This window comes from Oryctolagus cuniculus, chromosome 15, assembly GCF_964237555.1.
Source record: "Oryctolagus cuniculus chromosome 15, mOryCun1.1, whole genome shotgun sequence".
Lineage (NCBI taxonomy): Eukaryota > Metazoa > Chordata > Mammalia > Lagomorpha > Leporidae > Oryctolagus > Oryctolagus cuniculus.
The window spans coordinates 78,706,565-78,725,086 of record NC_091446.1 but is presented as its reverse complement, the minus strand read 5'-3'; the positions used below and the strand labels follow the sequence as shown (position 1 = coordinate 78,725,086).

The 18,522-nt window shown below is 46.0% G+C and overlaps 1 protein-coding gene across 50 annotated transcripts in view; it reads right to left on the bottom strand.

Annotated features, from left to right (window-relative positions):
- LOC100350807 (uncharacterized) overlaps positions 1 to 18,522 on the bottom strand; it is a 110,217-nt gene that overhangs the window by 66,949 nt on the left and 24,746 nt on the right. For 14 of the 50 annotated variants that reach the window (XR_011382511.1, XR_011382514.1, XR_011382512.1 and 11 more), the window contains one exon: positions 18,354 to 18,429. The exons of 18 other annotated variants lie outside the window; for them this stretch is intronic. Coding sequence is in view for 22 of the 32 variants with exons in the window: in XM_070058037.1 (XP_069914138.1) it covers positions 18,365 to 18,429 (65 nt within the window). In the remaining 10 variants the exon portion in view is untranslated. 18 more of the 50 variants (XM_070058062.1, XM_070058054.1, XM_070058058.1 and 15 more) reach the window with 9 other exon arrangements.

Sequence of the window (18,522 nt, the reverse complement as noted above, 5' to 3'; positions counted from 1 at the left end):
CACGGGGAAGACCTGAATGGCATCCAGGATCCTGCCTTTGGCCTGGCCCAGCCTTGGGCCTTGGCAGCCATTTGGGGGATGAGCCAGCAAATGCAAGATTCTTTCTAACTCTGCCTTTCAAATAAATAAATAATAAAAATCTTTTTAAAAGAAAACCAAAATAACAATAAGCGATGCAGATAGAATGTGGCTCTCAAAAGCCTAAAATATTTTATAACTGTGTCCTGCCTGATCTTCCTCTGACATGGAACCTACTCTTCATAGCTCCCTCTCTGCTTTGTCCTGGCTGCCCTCATATCCCTTCAACTGATCTTCCATGGACTTTTTTTCATCTGGCCTTTGCTGAACTGGCCTGGAGCCTCCTAGAGTTCCATTATCTACTCTCTTCCAGAGGTCAGACACTCCAGGTCAGGAAAGGAAAATGAATGTGGGAACAGGTCAGAGGTCAATAGGGGTTGGTATGCAGCTTGGAAAACTGAGACTAGACGTTCTGCTAAAAATAGCTCAGGTTTCTTTTTTCTGGAGCCATGTTCTGGGCCAGATTTATTCATCCCCAAAGTCTAGCCTTTGTCCCTTCAAATGTCCAACCCCAGTGCCTGTGTCTCAAAAAGGAAGCGAGCTTCGGTTTCTATGCAGGTCCTCAGGACCCCACGGGGCCTGCAGGTTGCACAGGAACAAGGCCACAGCTGTTAGATTTGTCTCCGTTTTCTTTGGCCATTGGGCTGCACTGGATGAGGCCTCATCCCAGTTTCCTCTTCATCTCAGTTGGGCCTCCTGATCATGGTGGCAATCAAGGAGAATCTAGTCCCCGAGTCACACTGTGAGCCATGGATGGCAGATGCCTTGGGGTTCTGCACTGCCCCCTCTGGCCTGTCTCTCAGGCCAGCTACCGGGGTTGGCTTCCTGCAAGCTCGGCCTCACCTTGCAGAGCAGTGCTGTCCTTCACACAGGAGCCAGCACCTCTCAGCTCTGCTGCTCCGCCAGGGCCGTGCTGCATATCACAGTTCCCTGCTGCTCAGGCCCTGTGTGCTCAGCGCATGTGGGCACAGACAGAGGCACAGGGAAAGGCGCACTTTCCACCTCCGTCTCCTGATTCGTTCCCAGGTGTCACTCAGTCATACTTGAGACTCTCCTTGGCCCCTGGAATATCAAGTCTCAGAAGCTTGTGCTTTTACCTTCCTTTCTTCTTGGTCCACCTGGCTGATTCCAAGTCACTTTTCACACAATTCCCATGCAAAGCCTCTCCATTCTCGCACCTCCTTCTGCCATTCATGTTCGGTTCTGTCTTTGTGTATTCTTCCCTAGACTTTGCCAACAGCAATGCACTTTCTATTTTCTTCTCTTATAATCAATAATTTCTCATTTTCTCACACCCTATTAGAAGGTTTATAAGGGACAGAAAGCTTGCCAATCACCTCTGTATTTGCATTCCTAGTGTGACACAAACAGCGAACACAAACATTTGCTGAATGACTGAATGAAGGTATGAGTGGTTTGCAATTATGCTTAAATCCTGCTGTCACCAAATATATCATTTTGCATTCAAATATTAAAATCAGTAAATACTTTCTGAGAATTTATTTGCCACATAGAAATCATTCAATAAATGCTGAACCCTTATATAAACTTCAAAAAAGATAAATAATGGCACCAAGGGTGAAGCCACGGCTTGCGATGTCACATCCCATATTGGAGTTCTGGTTCCAACCTGGCTGGCCTGCTTCTGATCTAGCTCCCCGCTAATGTGCCTGGAAAAGCTGTGAAGATGTCCCAAGTACTTCAGTCCCTGCCACCCACGTGAAAGACCCAGGCGGAGTTCCTCACCCCTGGTTTCGGCCTGGCTCAAACCTGGTGGCTGTGGCCATTTGGGGAGTTAATCAGACCCCTTTTTCTGTCTGTCTCTCCTATCTCTGTCACACTGAATTTCAAATAAACAAATAAATAAAATATCTTTTTTAAAGCTACCCAAAGAAATCCCTCAAGAGAGTGAGGGAAATAAATACAAATGCAACAAACCTGACTGTAAGGGTTTTAATTATTTAAAAAGTCAGAGAGTGCTAAGTACGTGACTGATGGTTTCATGGAACCCATGGGGTTGTGGGGGAAAGACTGGAGTTGCCTAGAGACCAACTGTATTAATTTCAGGCATACTTATGGTGTGCCTGGTTAATGTCAGGTGAAGTATGTGATAAGACTGAGCTTAAATGATGAATATCTCAGTATTCATCAGGCAGTAATTATTTTGAAATCTATTCATTTGAATAGATTTTACAACTTGTGATCTCCTAAAGGTAAAATCTGAGTTCAGGGTAGTAGGAAATTCTAGCAATCAACGGTACCCAGTTCCATCTTGGTCTTGGGGTGAACACAGGCTGCTTAAGTCTGACTTCTCTCTGCTTCATCTGAACCTTAAGTCAGACCTCTAAGGATAATCCTGATAATTAACTAGTAGGACCAATACCAATTCTGTCTGTGAATATAGAAGGAACAGGGTTAAAGCACCTAAGAACTTTTTAATCCAAATCATGGATTTGTTACTACCTAGTCTGAGCCCTCAAATCATGTTTACAGAGGCGGATCTGCTCGTTTTCTATTTGTGATTTGGGGGAACTAGGCAGGAAGATTATGGAGAAATATGTGAGTGGGGCTTTCTGCCAGCCCTGCACTGTAACTCCATCCCTTCCCTGTCAATCTTGTACCCCACTTTCTCAGGATGCACCTGTGTCCCATCCAGAACCAGGAAGAAGACACTATGATGACCAGGTGGAAGTTAACCTACATGTGGAGGTGCCAGCAAACTCCCAGAGAGCCTCACTCAAGCTAAATTCCACCAGCCCGATCTTGGGAAAAACACTGCTGAGAGGGCTGCTGTTAGGCCTTTGACCATGCCCCTGTGTCCTCTCTGAACTCCTCCCGCCCTCTCTCCTCATAGGCAGCTCTCTGCATGACAGGTATCTGTGTGGAGTAACCACACTCACCTGTGAATGCACGCACTCTCTCTGTTAAAGGAATCCTGCTCTCACTGGGGCACTGTATATATGGCTCTTTATGACACTTGAGTCCTTATCTCTGTAGGGTCAAGAAACTGGAATAAAGATTAAGAGACCTAGGCCTGTAACATCTTCATCACCTGTCACCTTGGGCTATGTCTGCAGAGGCAGAATGTGTAAGGGGGAAGTCATAGGCTTGGGAGCCCAATGGAGTTGGACCTTCATTTGCGTGCTTAGCAAACTTGAATAAATTGCCTTTCCTTTTTGGAAGCCAGGTTTCTTTTACTGACATACAGAGGGAAAACTGCTGCTGCCACAGAATTGCAAGAGAAAACAGAGTGGCTTGGATGGGGCCTTAGCAATGGGCCTGCCCAGTCACACCTTTTCCCACCAACAGAATCAAGATTCCTGTGATTGGGATCCTTTACACGGACTGCTGAAGTTCCTGGTATTTCTGCTCCCTTCTGACTCCGCTGGCCAAAAGAGTGGGAGAATTAATGACACAGCAATGTGGAGCCAAGAATCCAAGAATGAGAATCCCTTGTCTCTTCCTCGTACTTCCCAGGTGCCCAGAGCTACACAGTTACTTGTGTGAGCTAAATGTGGTTTGAATAAGAGGCTGGGTGTCCTGCAGAGACCTGGAGATTCTGGAATTTTCCCTTTGGGTTATATAAAATGAGATTTTTTATAATGGATGTATAAGTGTCCATTTGTTATTACAATCTTACACTTTATCTTCATTTCTGATTGCTGTTTAATCAGCAATAGCTTGGAACAACTGAACTTTTAGTTTCGTCCTCTGTTAAGCAAGTAATGATGTGTAAACAAACACTTAAGTAAGTGCTACTTCAAGGGACCTTTTTTCCCCTTTGTAATGTTAAGAATCCTTATCTGGGTAAATGAGTCCACCCTCTAATTTGCCAGTAGGATATTTCTGGACTCCATTTAGCTATTCTGTTTCAAATTTAATTACACATGAAGGTAAATGGTTTAGACTGGGCCAGACCAAAGCCAGGAGTCTGGAATAATATCTGGGTCTCCTATATGGGTGCAGTGGCCCAAGGACTTGGGACGTCTTCCACTCTATCCCAGGCATATTAACAGGAAACTAGGGGCCAGTGCTGTGGCCCAGTAGATTACTCCTCCACCTCTGGCGCCAGCATCCCATATGGGCACCAGTTCTAGTCCCGGCTGCTCCTCTTCCAAACCAGCTCTCTGCGATGGCCTGGGAAAGCAGTAGAAGATGGCCCAAGTGCTTGGGCCCCTGCACCTACGTGGGAGACCGGGAAGAAGCTCCTGGCTTCAGATGGGCGCAGCTCCGGCGGTTGTGACCATTTGGGGAGTGAACCCGCGGATATCTCTCCCTCTCACTGTAACTCTACCTCTCAAATAAATACAATAAATTAAAAAAAACAAAGAGGAAACCAGATGGGAAACAGAGCATCCAGGACTTGAACTGGCATCCATATATGATGCCAGCATTGCAGGCAATGGCTTAATACACCATACCACAACACCAGCCCCAGAAGTTTCTTAATTTAAACTGCTTATTTCTTTATATAGTTATTTATAAATTTATCTTACTTAGTTATATTTAAATATTTGCTACAGCGTGTGGTAGTTGTGTAGACAAAATCTCCACTACTCATTGCAATCATTCATTTTTGGGAAATACTGAGGGTTCATCATGTGCTCAACACCGATGTGACTATGAGAGAGGCAGCAGCAGACTAGCTGTGCTCGTACCTGTATTCACAGAATTTACACTCTCCAGCCCTGGAGAGTGGCTGGAGTGGCTGAGTGGCTGCACAGGTACAGATGTCCCAAGTGTGTGACCATCAGGAGTGATGCCCACGGCAGACAGCTGCTGGACACCATGGGGCAGGTCCAGAGTTAGGTCAGGGGAAGGTGAACGCTAGGGCATCACCCCTGTTTTCCCAGGGAAAGTGCTCTGCTGCTTTCCTCAAGCTTCAGGGTTCAGTGGAGCCAGCTCTGGGAAGACAGATAAATTTAAACAGGAAGACTTAACCAGAGACATCAAGTTTTATCTAGGGTGTATATGAGCTCCATATCATTTAAAATGCATAACAAAATTCTGTCATGCATAGGACGTTGAGTAGGCTGCTGACTTGAGCACAGGGGTCGAATGCCTTTCTCTCCATTAGAAGGACTGATGGGTCATAAACATGCAGAAAATTTTCATCAGCCCTGGGTTGCAATCAAAAGTGAAAAATCAACTTGAGAGATTTACAAGCTACACCTTATTGTCACTGAGGGGAAAATAAAGAGGCACGCCTGCAGCCTGCATCTCCACAGGGGCATCACATGGCTGATACAGCATTAGTTAGAGTGAGTTGAGAACATCTTGGCTGCCTGGGATTTTCAGACTCCAAGAGAAGGGAGTCTCACACCAGAGGGAGAAGGGTAAAGAAAGGCCCCATGCCCAGAAATGAAGCACAACTGTCCTCATCAGGCTGGAGTATGTGCCCCTTACCACCTCAGAGAGAGGCAAGCCTAGGAGGCAGGAACAGCTAGAGGCAGCTCTCCTGTTCTGTTTCTTTTCTGTGCTATGCACCCCCAGGGCCATGAACTTGGAGAAAGCAGTCCGTATAGGCAGTGAGCAGCAGAACCAGCAAGGAGGACCCCCAGCCAGCACACACTCCATAGGGACTACCAGTGATGCAATTCAAGGGAAGCCGACTGAGGCACAGACTTAAGTAACTGCCCAGTGGTCTCTAGTGAGATATTCAAGGGGTCTTCAAAATTTTCATGGAAAGTAAGTTTCTAAAAAAAAAACTGTGCCTAAGCTGCAAAATTTATTTGCACCAAAATAAATTCATACTAACTTATTATACTGTGCCTGAGTACAACCTAGTTTGAGGCCCTAGGAAAGATCAAACATCATTTGAATCAGGCACCGAATCAGAGCAGCATGGATTCTGCTAAAATTGAGGCAAGAACAAATGCCAAGTTCATGGAGGTTGGGGAGAATGGTGAAATTAAGACAATGCTCCAGTGGAATTAGCAATTTACAAATGTTAAATTATTTCAAAAAGGGACAAGAGGATGTTGAAGATAAGCCCACAGCAGAAGACTACACACATCAATCTGCAAGGAAGCAATTAAACTTATTCAAGCCCTACTTGACGAAGACTCACAACTGACAGCAGAACCAGCAGCCACCACTGCAGACACCTCAACTCGTTCAGCTTAAACAGCTCTGGCCCCAAAAAGAAAGTGCAGCAAACTTTCCACTCAACAGGTGCCAGAATGTGGCATCCAACTCGGCTGCAGACAAAAGCAGAACTTTCAGTGGAAACTTTAAATAAGTGACACCAAGATTCTGAAGCATTTCTTTGAAGAGTTATAACAGGAGATGAAACCTGGCTTTACCTGAAGGACTCTGAAGACAAAGCACAGCTAGAGAAGTGGCTACCAAGAGGTGGACGTGGTCCAGTCAAAGCCAAAGAAACCACTGTGTTCTGCATCTAACAGTCCACCTTGCATATGACCACGTTTTCTATTTCCAGTCATCAGCTGATGGACATCTTGGTTGAGTCCATTTCTTTGCTATTGTGAACTGATCTGCAATTAACATGGGAGTGCAAGAGTCTCTTTCATATGCCGACTTCTGGGTGGAACTGGAGATCATTATGTTAAGGAAATAATGCAGATGCAGAAAGACAAATATCACGTTTCCTCTCCTATGTAGAGGTTAATACACACACACACACACACACACACACACACACATAGGAGAAAGAAACAATTAAAACTGTGTGGGTATCATATTGTTTGGTCCATAGTTATAAATATTATCTCCATTGAATTCAACCTCTACAATTTAATAATATACCATTATTGGGGCTGGAGCTGTGGTGCAGCAGTTAAACCCGCCACCTGCAGTGCCAGCTGGTCTGAGTCCCAGCTGCTCCACTTCTGATCCAGCTCTCTGCTATGTCCTGGGAAAGCAGCAGAAGATGGCTTAAGTCCTTGGGCCCCTGCACCCAATGGGAGACCTGGAGGAAGCTCCTGGCTCCTGGCTTTGGATCGGCACAGCTTCAGCCATTGTGGCCATCTGGGGAGTAAACCTGCAGATAGAAGATTTCTCTCTCTCTCTCTCTCTCTCTCTCTCTCTCTTTGCCTCTCCGTATTTCAAGTAAATAAATAAATCTTTTTAAAAAAAGAAATAATAGACCATTATTTCCTCACTTGTGACAACTGTTATGAATCCTACATCATGTGATCCTTGTTTTCAAGAAAAATAGTAGGCATGTGTATGATCTCTACATACGAAGTGAACATGGAAAAATGTTGAAAAGATTAAATCTAAGAACATAAATATGATATTTAAAATACATAGACACTTGAATACATTATATAACTCAAAGTAATTCTGCACCAATGGAACATTACTTCCTATAGAAAGAAGGCTAAAAAGTAAATATTAAAAACATGAAATTCAGAAAAACAAGTGGACTGATCAAAAGCAAAGATCATGGCAACAGTATTGGAGGTGCTCAAGGCACTGTGCTGTTGACTTTTTGGGGAATAAAGCGGGGTGACATCTGCTTCTTACGAGGCTGTTTCGAGAAAGTCACCCAAAAGCTTAGCAGAAAAATGCCCAGGAAGCTTTACAAGAGAATCTTCCACGACGACAAAGCTCCTACTCATGCCTCTCATCAAAGAAGGCGATTTTGTGAGAGGTTCAGTGGAAAATAGCCCTGATTTGCTCCTTCTGAATTCTTTTTGTTTCCTAATTAAAAAAAAAAAAAAAACATTATGGAGCCGGTGCTATGGTGTAGTGGGTAAAGCCACTGCCTGCAGTACCAGCATCCCAAATGGGCGCCAGTTGAAGTCCCAGCTGCTCCACTTCCGATCCAGCTCTCTGCTGTGGTCCAAATCCTTGTGCCCCTGCGCCCACGTGGGAGACCCAGAAGAAGCTCCTGGTTCCTTGCTACACACTGGGGCAGCTCTGGCTGTTGCGGCCATCTGGGGAGTGAACCAGTGGATGTAAAACTCTCTCTCTCCTTCTCTGTAACTCTGGCCTTCTGGCCTTCAAGTAAACAAATAAATCTTTTAAAAACATTTAAAAGACACCAATGTTTCTTTGTTTAATAATTAAGTAAACTGAAAATAGATCTTTGTAAAAATTAAGAGTGGGAATGTGAGAAGGAAGGGTTGGAGCACAGGCAAGAGGAAGGTAGGGGGCGCAGTGTCACTACGTTCCTAAATCTGTATCTAGGAAATACACAAAATCTGTATAACTCAAATAATTTTTTTAAAAAAAGATTTACTTATTTATTTGAAACTCAGAATTACAGATAGAGGGGGAACGACAGAGAGAGAGAGTCCATCTGCTGGTTCACTCCCTAAACAGCCAAGACAGCCAGGGCTGAGCCAGGCTGAAGCCAGGAGCCAGGGGCTTCTTCAGGGTCTCCCACATGGGTGCAGGGGTGCAAGCGTTTGGGCCATCCCCTCTGCCTTTCCAGGCACACTAGCAGGGAGCTGGATAGGAGGTGAAGCAGCCGGGACTCGAACCGGTGCCCTTATGGGATACTGGCACTGCAGAAGGTGGTTTAAACCCCGGTGCCACAATGCTAGCCTTCTGTGTTTCTTACAACACACTGTAAAGTCCAGTCTGCTAGTCCTCAAGGGCCAGATCAGTGCTGGCACACACAGATAATCAATGAATGTAAAGTTCCTTTGACCTCCTGTTATCAGCCCCCAGCCTCTCTCACAACTACAGCATCTCATTTCAGAAGATCTGAAATTCAGAGTTGAGTTTTCCTAACTGAAGGAGTCATACCACCCCATGCCACCCTGGCTCTTTTTAAATGCATGCATAATGTATACATTATTTAAATGTATGTATAATGCCTCTTTTTAAAATGTATGCATTTGCTGGCCAGCACCATGGCTCACTTGGTTAATCCTCTGCCTACAGTGCCAGCATTCCATATGGGCGCCGGGTTCTAGTCCCAGTTGCTCCTCTTCCAGTCCAGCTCTCTGCTATGATCCAGGAGGGCTGCGGAGGATGGCCCAAGTGCTTGGGCCCCTGCACCTGCATGGGAGACCGGGAGGAAGCACCTGGCTCCTGGCTTCGGATCGGCACAGTGTGCCGGCCGTGGTGGCCATTTGGGGGGTGAACCAACGGAAGGAAGACCTTTCTCTCTGTCTCTCTCACTGCCTAACTCTGTCAAATAAAAAAAAAATGTTTGCATTTGTTCAAAGAACTGGAGGGGAGGGACAGCATTTCACAGTTTTGTTCCAGCAAAGGCATGTTGGCTAGGTGTCTGAATGCCATACAACAACAAAACGCATGGGGCCAAAAACTGGGTTCTGTTCAAAACTAATGGATCTACTGTGCGATTCCAATTTTAGAACAAACTTGAAATGACAAAATTTTAATGATGGAGAACAGACCAGTGGTTGCCAGAGTTAGGGTCAGGGGGAAGGTGTCATTATACAGAGGTTGATTGAACGAGTTCCTTTGCAGTGATGGAGAGTTTTGTGTCTTGATTGTGGAGGTCTCAACACTGATTTACACCTGTGGAGAAACCCCACAGTATTACATACCAGCAGCAGCAACAACAAAAACTGATGAAAACCAAACAAGTGCCACAGTTTAACCAATAGTATTGTACCACTGCCAATTTCCTGACTTTGAAAATACGCTCAGGGATATAAGGTGTTGCTGGGAAAAGCTGTGTGAGGCACACATGTAAAATTCCTATGTGATTTTTGCCTCTTTAGTGGGCTTTAAATTAGCTCAAAATTTTAAAAAGTTTTAAAAATGCAAAACGGAAGTGCACTATTGGTACAAAGGTGAAGATGCTGCTTGGGATGTCCACACCCCTAGTCAGAGTGCCTGGGTCTGAGTGCAAGTTCTACTGCAATGCCAGTTCCTCGCTGATGTCCATCCTGAAGGGAGCGGGTGGTGGCTCAAAGCAGCTGGGTCCCTGCCACCGATGCGGCTGACCTGGATGGGGTTCCCAGCCCCAGCTTCAGGCTGGCACAGCCCTGGCTGCTGTGGACATTTGGGGAGTGAAGCAGCAGACGGGAGCTTTTTCTCTGTGTCTGCCTGTTTCTCTCCTCTCTCTCTCCCTCCCTCTCTCACAAATAAATAAAATAAATGAATTTAAAAATGTATATACTGTATCTGACAGACCATGAATTGAGCAAATAGGAAGAAAAGAAACTCCATAAAATTATTCAACAACTCATGGACTCACCTTCAAGCTGGCCATGAAGGGATCTGATTCTGCTGAGTGTACAAGAGATTTAGAACTAAATCAACCAACGAATCATTGCCCAAGTCTCAGACTGACCACAAGGTGGCACACATGTGGGCTAAATCTGAATCACAGTCCAAAGAAAATGAGTTGAAGCTTGTGGTAGAAATGCAGCCTGGTTATCCGCCTTTAAAAACGACCCAGAGTACAAAATATAATATTTGTAATATTCAGGAAACAATCCTGGATTATGCAGCACTGGAGAATCAGGAAACTCTCAACCTGAGTGGGAAAAGACTATTATTAACAGGCACAGACGCCAAGATAACACAGATGTTAAAATGACTTGGTAGAGACAGTGGCACAGCTATTGTGCGAATGGCCCAACAAGCAATAGTAAACACTCTTGAAAAAAAAAAAATGACGAATCAGAAGGCTAGCAAATAAGAATGTGTAGGAAGAATCAAATAGGAGTTTTGGAACTGAAAAAAAAATTAACAACCAAAATGTAAAATTCGTTGGATGAAGCAGAGAATGATAACAGAGAGAAAAGAAAAGAAAAAAAAAAGAGTGGGAGGAAAAGATGAACAGAGTTTTGGTGATCTGCGTGACCACAATGAAGAATTCAGGCCACTAGAATTCTAGGAATAGACAACTGACAAATATAACAGGTTTTTACTTTACAAGATTTATTTATTTATTTGAGAGTTAGAGTTACAGACAGTGAGATGAAGAGACAGAGAGGAAGGTCTTCCATCCTCTGGTTAACTCCTCAAATGGCCACAATAGCCAGAGCTGTACTGATCTGAAGCCAGGAGCCAGGAGCTTCTTCCAGGTCTCCCACACGGGTGCAGGGGCCAAGGCACCTGGGTCATCTTCTGCTTTCCCAGGACACAGCAGAGAGCTGGACCGGAAGTGGAGCAGCCAGGACTCAAACTGGCACCCATATGGGATGCCAGCGCCTCAGGCAGAGACTTAACCCATTGCACCACAGTGCCAGCCCCAAGAGGTTTATAAAATGGATTCAATGGGGGCTGGAGCTGTGGCATAGCAGGTAAAGTTGCCACCTGCAGTGCCAGCATCCCATATGGGCACCGGTTTGAGACTCGGGTCTCACAGAGAACCCTGCCCTGGAGCAGGAGTATCACGGGGCATCATGGTCACTGAAAGGCCAGAGTGGCTGAAGCAGAAACTGCAGTGAAACTGTACAAAATGAGACTGGGAATTTAGAGCCAAATACAAAAGGAACTGCCTCTTTTTTAAGAATATTGGCAAGGCAGAAAGAGAGGGAAAGAGGGGAGAGAGAGAGATCTGAATTCTGAAAAAAAAAAATATTTTGGCTGCAGAGTGGCAGCCAGCTTGGCGAGGAGCAAGGGCAGGTGCAGGGGAGGCTGAGGCAGCTATGCCAATGTCCATGGTAGGAGAGGGGGATGATCTCGAGTCAGTGTGCTTGGACGAGAGACAAGGCAACAGGACGGTAAGTTATTTAGAAGATAAAGTCAGCCGTGTGCTGATGTGTTGACCACGGGAGACAATGGAGAGGAGGACCTCGAATCAGATCCCCACACAGATTCCTCCTCTTGTAATTCAGTGGGTGATGCGGCCATTCACTGACTCAGAGAGCAGGGGAAGGGTATGTGATGGAGAAGAGGGTGGAGGTCTGCTCTCAGGAGATTTTGATCTCAGTTCTGGACAGATTGGTTTGCAGGGACTTGCAGGCTTCTAAGAGGAGATATGTATTGCAAGTCTGAAACTCAGAGGAGAGATGTATGCTGTCTGCCTATTGATGATAACCAAAAGTCATGTTGTGTAAGAGAATGTCCAGGAAGAAAAATCTGAGTGAGTTGAGAAATGAGAGCCTGTGATTGAATTCTGAGAACGCCAACGTCCGCTTGCTGCGTAGAAAGAAGGAGTTCAGAGAATAAACAGAGAAGACGTGTCCAGAGAAGTAGAGGAAACGCCAGGAAAATGCTGTCGTGTGGAAGCCAAGGGAAGAGTGCTTCGAGAACCACGAGTGACCATTATACCAAAGATGTTGCTGAGAGTTTGAGAAGCAGAGCAGGTGGGCGTTCGATGGGCGGGTCAAGGCACTTCTTCAGGCTCCTGTGTGCCGTATCCGAGTGCCTGCTGCAAGTCTGACGATTCCACGTCCCACCCAGCTCCCTGCTAACACACACCCACACCCTGGGATGTGGCACATGATGGGTCATGTACTTGAGCCCCTGCTACCCCCCGCAAGGGAGACCCAGAGGGAGTCCCTGGATCCTGGACTTGGCCTGACCCAGCCCCAGCCCTGGCTGTTGTAGATATTTAGGAAAGTGAACCAGCAGATGGAAAATCTACATTTTTAACATTTAATAGAAGAAAGAGGGCACTAAGAAATATCTCTCTTCAGCAGAGTTAACTGGATGTGAAATTATGGGAACCAAAACCACACTGGAGTAGTTGAGGAATGAATGGGGGATGAATAAATGAGAACATTTTGAGAAGTTCAACGAACGAAGCAGGGAGACACCGCAATTGCTAGAAGGAATTTGTGGCTAGGATTTGACTTGTACTTAATGGAAGAGCTTGAACACAATTTTAAAAGCCAATGGGAAAATCTAGTTAACAGGATGAAGCTATGGATAAGAGAGAGTACATATAATTAATGTGTTCCAATGCTCCCAGGGAAGCAGAACTGAATAGAATCTATTATTCAATATGAGCTGTGGCTTTAGCTCCTGTGAGAGACGTCTCCCATACTGCAAGGAAATTGAGACACACACACACACACACACACACACACAGAGAGAGAGAGAGAGAGAGAGAGAGAGAGAATGCAGATGCAAGTCACTGGCAGATCTGGGAAGACAAGCAAATTATACAGAAGCTATAATTTCAATGTGGTTTATTTCTGTGTAATGGATCTGGAATAAAACGACTTGAGCCAGGACTTCGGCTTCTACATGGCAGAGCAGATGTGCCTTCCCGCCCCCCAATGACAACTTGGAGCCCTGGATATCACATAGGGAAAATAGAAGACTCTGGAAGGTGGAGAGATGGAAGGAGACTGGCTGGACCTTAGGCTGTGAGGAACACATGTCAGATGAACCCCCCAGGTTTTCTATTTCTCTTTTATATCCTGGACTCGGAGCTGAAGAAGCACACAACTGGGCAACACCAAGGGGCACAGAGCAGCCCCTCCAGCAGAGTACTATTCTCTGTATCCAAAGTACTAGGAAACATGCAGTCTTGCAAGACAGAAAACTGGGTAATAACTGTTTCACTACGGCAAAAATTACAGAGAAAGGACCATGGCCCACCCTCACCTGCACCAACAAAAACCAAGAGGCAAGCTTAGACGTCCACCTTTGTGGCACTCAAGTGAGGCTTGTCTCCAACTAGGGCGCTCACAGAGAAGGGAAGGATGAAAATCAGCCCTCTCCATCCATAACTGCCAGGGCAGCGTCAGAGGCATCGTGGTGGGAAACCAGACTTTTATGACTACCCATCAGGGGTAATGAGCAACCCCCCTCCCCCTGCCCCACATCGTGGTGTCCGTTAGGACCCAGGGAGGAGCTGGAACTTCCATGTCCAAGCACAAGTAACAAAGAATTCACCAATTTTGGATCTCAATGGAGGCTGAGCAGGGAATGTGGACCTCTACCCCTTATGTAGCAGTAACCAGGCAGCATCTACACCTTTTCCGACCAGAGCAGAGAGGTCAACCACACAGAGGATTTCATAATCCAGGGCACGTTTATCGCACAGTGGGTTAAGGCACACTAGGGACACAGCCACCCCATATAAGAGGGCAGGCTTGCGTTCTGCCACCTGCACCTCCAGTCCAGCTTCCTAATGCAGCCTGGTTCAGGATGCAGTGCCCACATCCCGTATGGGCACCAGTTCGAGTCTCAGCTGCTCCACTTCTGACCCAGCTCCCTGCTGATGACCTAGGAAAGCAGTAGAAGATATCCCAGGTGTTTGGGTCCCTACACCCACATGGGAGACCCAGAGGAAGCTCCTGGCTTCTGCCTTCTGATCAGCCCAGCTCCACCCGTTGAGGCCATTTGCGGAGTGAACCAGCAGATGGAGGACCTCTCTGTCTGAAACTCTGCCTCTCAAATAAATCTTTCAAAAAAAAAAACAAACAAACAAATAAATAAATAAATAAATCTGGTTTCAAGAAACAGCTAAAGTAAGAAAACTGTGTGGTGTATGTAGATGGGTACATGGATAGACGATGAGAAGAGAATAGGGAACTAAGAAATAAAGCAAAGATGTTCAACTTATTTTGACAAAAGTGAAGAGCAAGTCGACAGCAGAAAGGTAGACTTTTTACACTTGATCTCAGTGAAAAGGCCAAGACGCGATAAAGGTAAGATTTTTAACAAATAGTCCTGGAGCAACAGGCTACCCAGAGGAAAACAATTAAACTCAACCTAAGTCTCACAGCTTGTTTAAAACGGAGCTCAAAATGAATCACAAACTTAAATATAAAATGACAAAATGTCCAGAAAACTATAAAGCAGTAAAGAATGAGGTAGGGGCCGGCACCATGGCTCACTGGGTTAATCCTCTGCCTGCAGCACCGGCATCCTGTATGGGTGCCGGGTTCCAGTCCCGGTTGCTCCTCTTCCAGCCCAGCTCTCTGCAGTGGCCTGGGAGTGCAGTGGAGGATGGCCTAAGTGCTTGGGCCCTGCACCCGCATGGGAGACCAGGAGGAAGCACCTGGCTCCTGGCTTCGGATCGGTGCAGCGCCGGCCGTAGTGGCCATTTGGGGAGTGAACCAACGGAAGGAGGATCTTTCTCTCTGTCTGTCTCACTCACTGTCTATAACTCTACCCGTCAAATAAATTTTAAAAAATGTAAAAAAAGAATGAGGTAAATACTTTAAGACATGTATTTACAAACAACACAGATGACAAAGGACTAGTATCTAGAAAATGTAAAAGACTCTCACAACTGAACAGTAAAATAGCAATCCAGTTAGAAAACACACATTCCACCTAAGAAGTATGCAGTCGGCATATATGCCCATGAAAAGATGTTCCATGTCATTACCCATGAGGGAAATGCAAGTACAAACCACCCTGGGATGTCGGTATAGACCTATCAAATTGGCTCAAATAAAAATCACTTAAAATATGCAATGCTAGCAAGGATGTGCAGAAACTGGATCAACCCTACCTTGCTAATGAGACTATGAAATGGTACAGCTACACGGGCAACCAGCTTGGTAGTCTCTCAACACTAAATTAATAATAAATTAAATTAAAGTGCCAGAGGTTTTTATCCCTCAAAAATTAATTCCTACATTCATGTAAAATACTTCATGTCTACAGCAGCTTAATTTTTAATAGGCAAGAACTGGAATCAACCCTGATGGACCTTAGTGGGCAATACCAGACCATCCATCCCACGGATGTTAATACAAAGGATGGAACTATGGGTACACACAGTGACCTATAGGAACTATGGGTACACACAGGGACCTACAGGAACTATGGGTACACACGGTGACCTATAGGAACTATGGATATGCACAGTGACCTACAGGAACTATGGGTATGCACAGTGACCTATAGGAACTATGGGTATGCACAGTGACCTACAGGAACTATGGGTATGCACAGTGACCTATAGGAACTATGGATACACACACTGACCTACAGGAACTATGAATACACAGTGACCTATAGGAACTATGGGTACACACGGTGACCTACAGGAACTATGTGTACGCACAGTGGCCTATAGGAATCTCCAGAGACCCATGCTGACTGATAAAACCCAGTCCCTGGGGCACCTACTCTGTGTGACTGCACACAAATGACATTCAGGATGTGACTCAGTCATGGAGCTGTGGGACAGACTGGAGCCTGTCAGAGGAAATGGGTGTGGCTCTACGAGGATGACGTGAAGTCTTGTGAGGTCCAAAACATTCTCTCCCTTGGTTGTGCCCATTGTGGTCTCCTGGCTTTGGAACTGTACTGTAACTCTGCAAGAGGCTGGTTCTGCAGGAGACTGGATACAGGGTCCAGGGACCCTCTCTGTACTGGGTCTCACCCCATTACGTGAATTTATAGATACTGCAAAATAAACAGGAAAGTTCGACTTTAGAATTACTGAGTGAGGGAGAAGAGGCATGCTTCCGCACATTAAAAGTGTGAAAACTTTCTAGGGATAGTAAAGGAAAAGTCAGCCCACAAGTTCTGGTAGGACCCCTGCTGTCTTGGAGATTGGTGATCAGGAATTTAGAATGCGGCAATCTGCTCTGTTGTGCGAGTTTTCATCACCTGTGCTGTGCCGTCTGGGTATAGAAACAGAGAAAACAGGTGGTGGGGTTTGTTCAGGACAGGGGCATGACAACAAGGTGCAAGAACAATAAGCAACCAAGGACAATTTTTCTCAGATCCCTCTGTTCTCTCCATGCTGCTTGGGCTCAGAATCCTGTTTGCACTTCTTATATGGGCCGAGTGTGTGCTCAGGGCCACACGGGTCCTTGGTCTCTGCCACACTGCACTGTCTGCCCTCAGCGACCGGAAACTAGCCTGGGCTCAGTCCTCCCGCCCTGTACTGCTACAGGTGCTGTGGTTAAGGATGAAGATGAAGGGGATCACAGCGACCCAGGTTGCAATGTGGACTGAAGCAGGGAACAGAAATTCTCCTAGTCTCTACTATCTGATTTCATGGTGTAGTGAGAACTAAATGATAAAACACACACACACACACACACACACACACATGAACACAGAGCCAATCATTATTGAGTCAGCCCCCAGTATCTATTGACCCAAAGGGCTTGAATCTGGCCCCACCCCCACTGCCACACATCCCTCCTGGGTGGCCGTTCCCTGATTCAAGTTTTACAACCAGCATCTGCGTAAAACAAAGCCCTGGTTTATAGTGCCTGTGGATCTCCATGGTGTACGTGGCCCGTACAATGTACTAAAGTGACCACACATAAACACACCATAGGCTCTTGTGAGTTGTTAGCAGCAGGTTCCAGCACTGACACTGGAGCTACCCTGGGCCACAGGTTAAGCCCTGCCTTGGTCCTTTCCTAAGAATTCCTTACTAGCCCATGCCCAAGAGGCCACCCGAACATGATCTGTTAGAAAGCTGCCCCCTTTTCTCTCCCAGGGATGACTCTGGGTAAAGGAGGCAGTAGTGTCATCTCTAGACACAAGAGAATGCCAACAATTCTGATGGACAGAGAAACACAACCTCAATTATAGCCAGGGGTCATCTCATTACTTGGATGGCCAACACTGCCCTCTGGGCTCTTTATACCACTTCTGTTTATCTCACAGTTGCTAGGAGCACCTGTCTGCAACTTTACTTCTCATAAGTTGTCCCAGGTCTTCCCTTTCTACTAAGACCAACATTTCCAAGAACAACAACCAGAAAAACTGCATGAAACAAAAGCATCTGGTTGCAGGTTATTTGGGAGCTACTGAAAGATCCAGGAGTTGAGGGCCACAGTCCCATGGAGAATGGTGTGAGGTGCTTCCCACTGGCAGTAGCCACTTTGGTCTGAAGCAAGGAGCTGAGAACCCAGCCAGAGAATGGACCAGAAGCCAAGGGAAGATCATTACCCAGGCAGAGCTTTCCACATATCAGAACCAGGGGAACAAAAGGTGGAGTTTGGGCCAATGAAAACATCCAGATCTTTTCAATGGTGATGTTTACTTATTTCAGGGAGCTGGGAGAACTCCCATCCATTGGTTTATTCACCAAATGTCCACAGCAGCCAAGGATGAAGCTGGGAACCAGTATCTCCATCCAAGTCTCCCTTGTGAGTAGAAAAAAAAAAAAAACAACAATTATTTGAGCCATTATCACTGCCTCCCTGGGTCTGCCTTGAAAGGAAGCTGAAGCCAGGAGCCAGAGCCAGCAATCAAAACTAGATACCGTGACGTGGGATGTGGGCACTTGAGCCACTAGGCTAACTGCCAGTTTCCAGCATCTAGACCTTGAGGGACCAAAATCCCGGAGAACAGCAGGTCACAGTAAAACACAAGCAGACCAGATGCCAGTTTTCCTACTACAACATTAGGTTAACAGACTAAGAAGTAGAGGGGAAGAAAGAATGGGAAAGAGGAGTGCAGGTTTTGGTCATTTTAGTAAGAGGCCAACTTACGGTTCTGAGAATCAGCCATCAGGAGGCGTTGGTAAACGTCGCTGATTTTCACTTGGGATCCCTGGAGGTCCACAGCCTAGGGGTGGAGACGAAGCCAGACTCTTCTAAGGAAGGAAATGCAGACTCGAGACAGGGCCACCCCAAAAGATTGAGTTATGACCCTCATGCT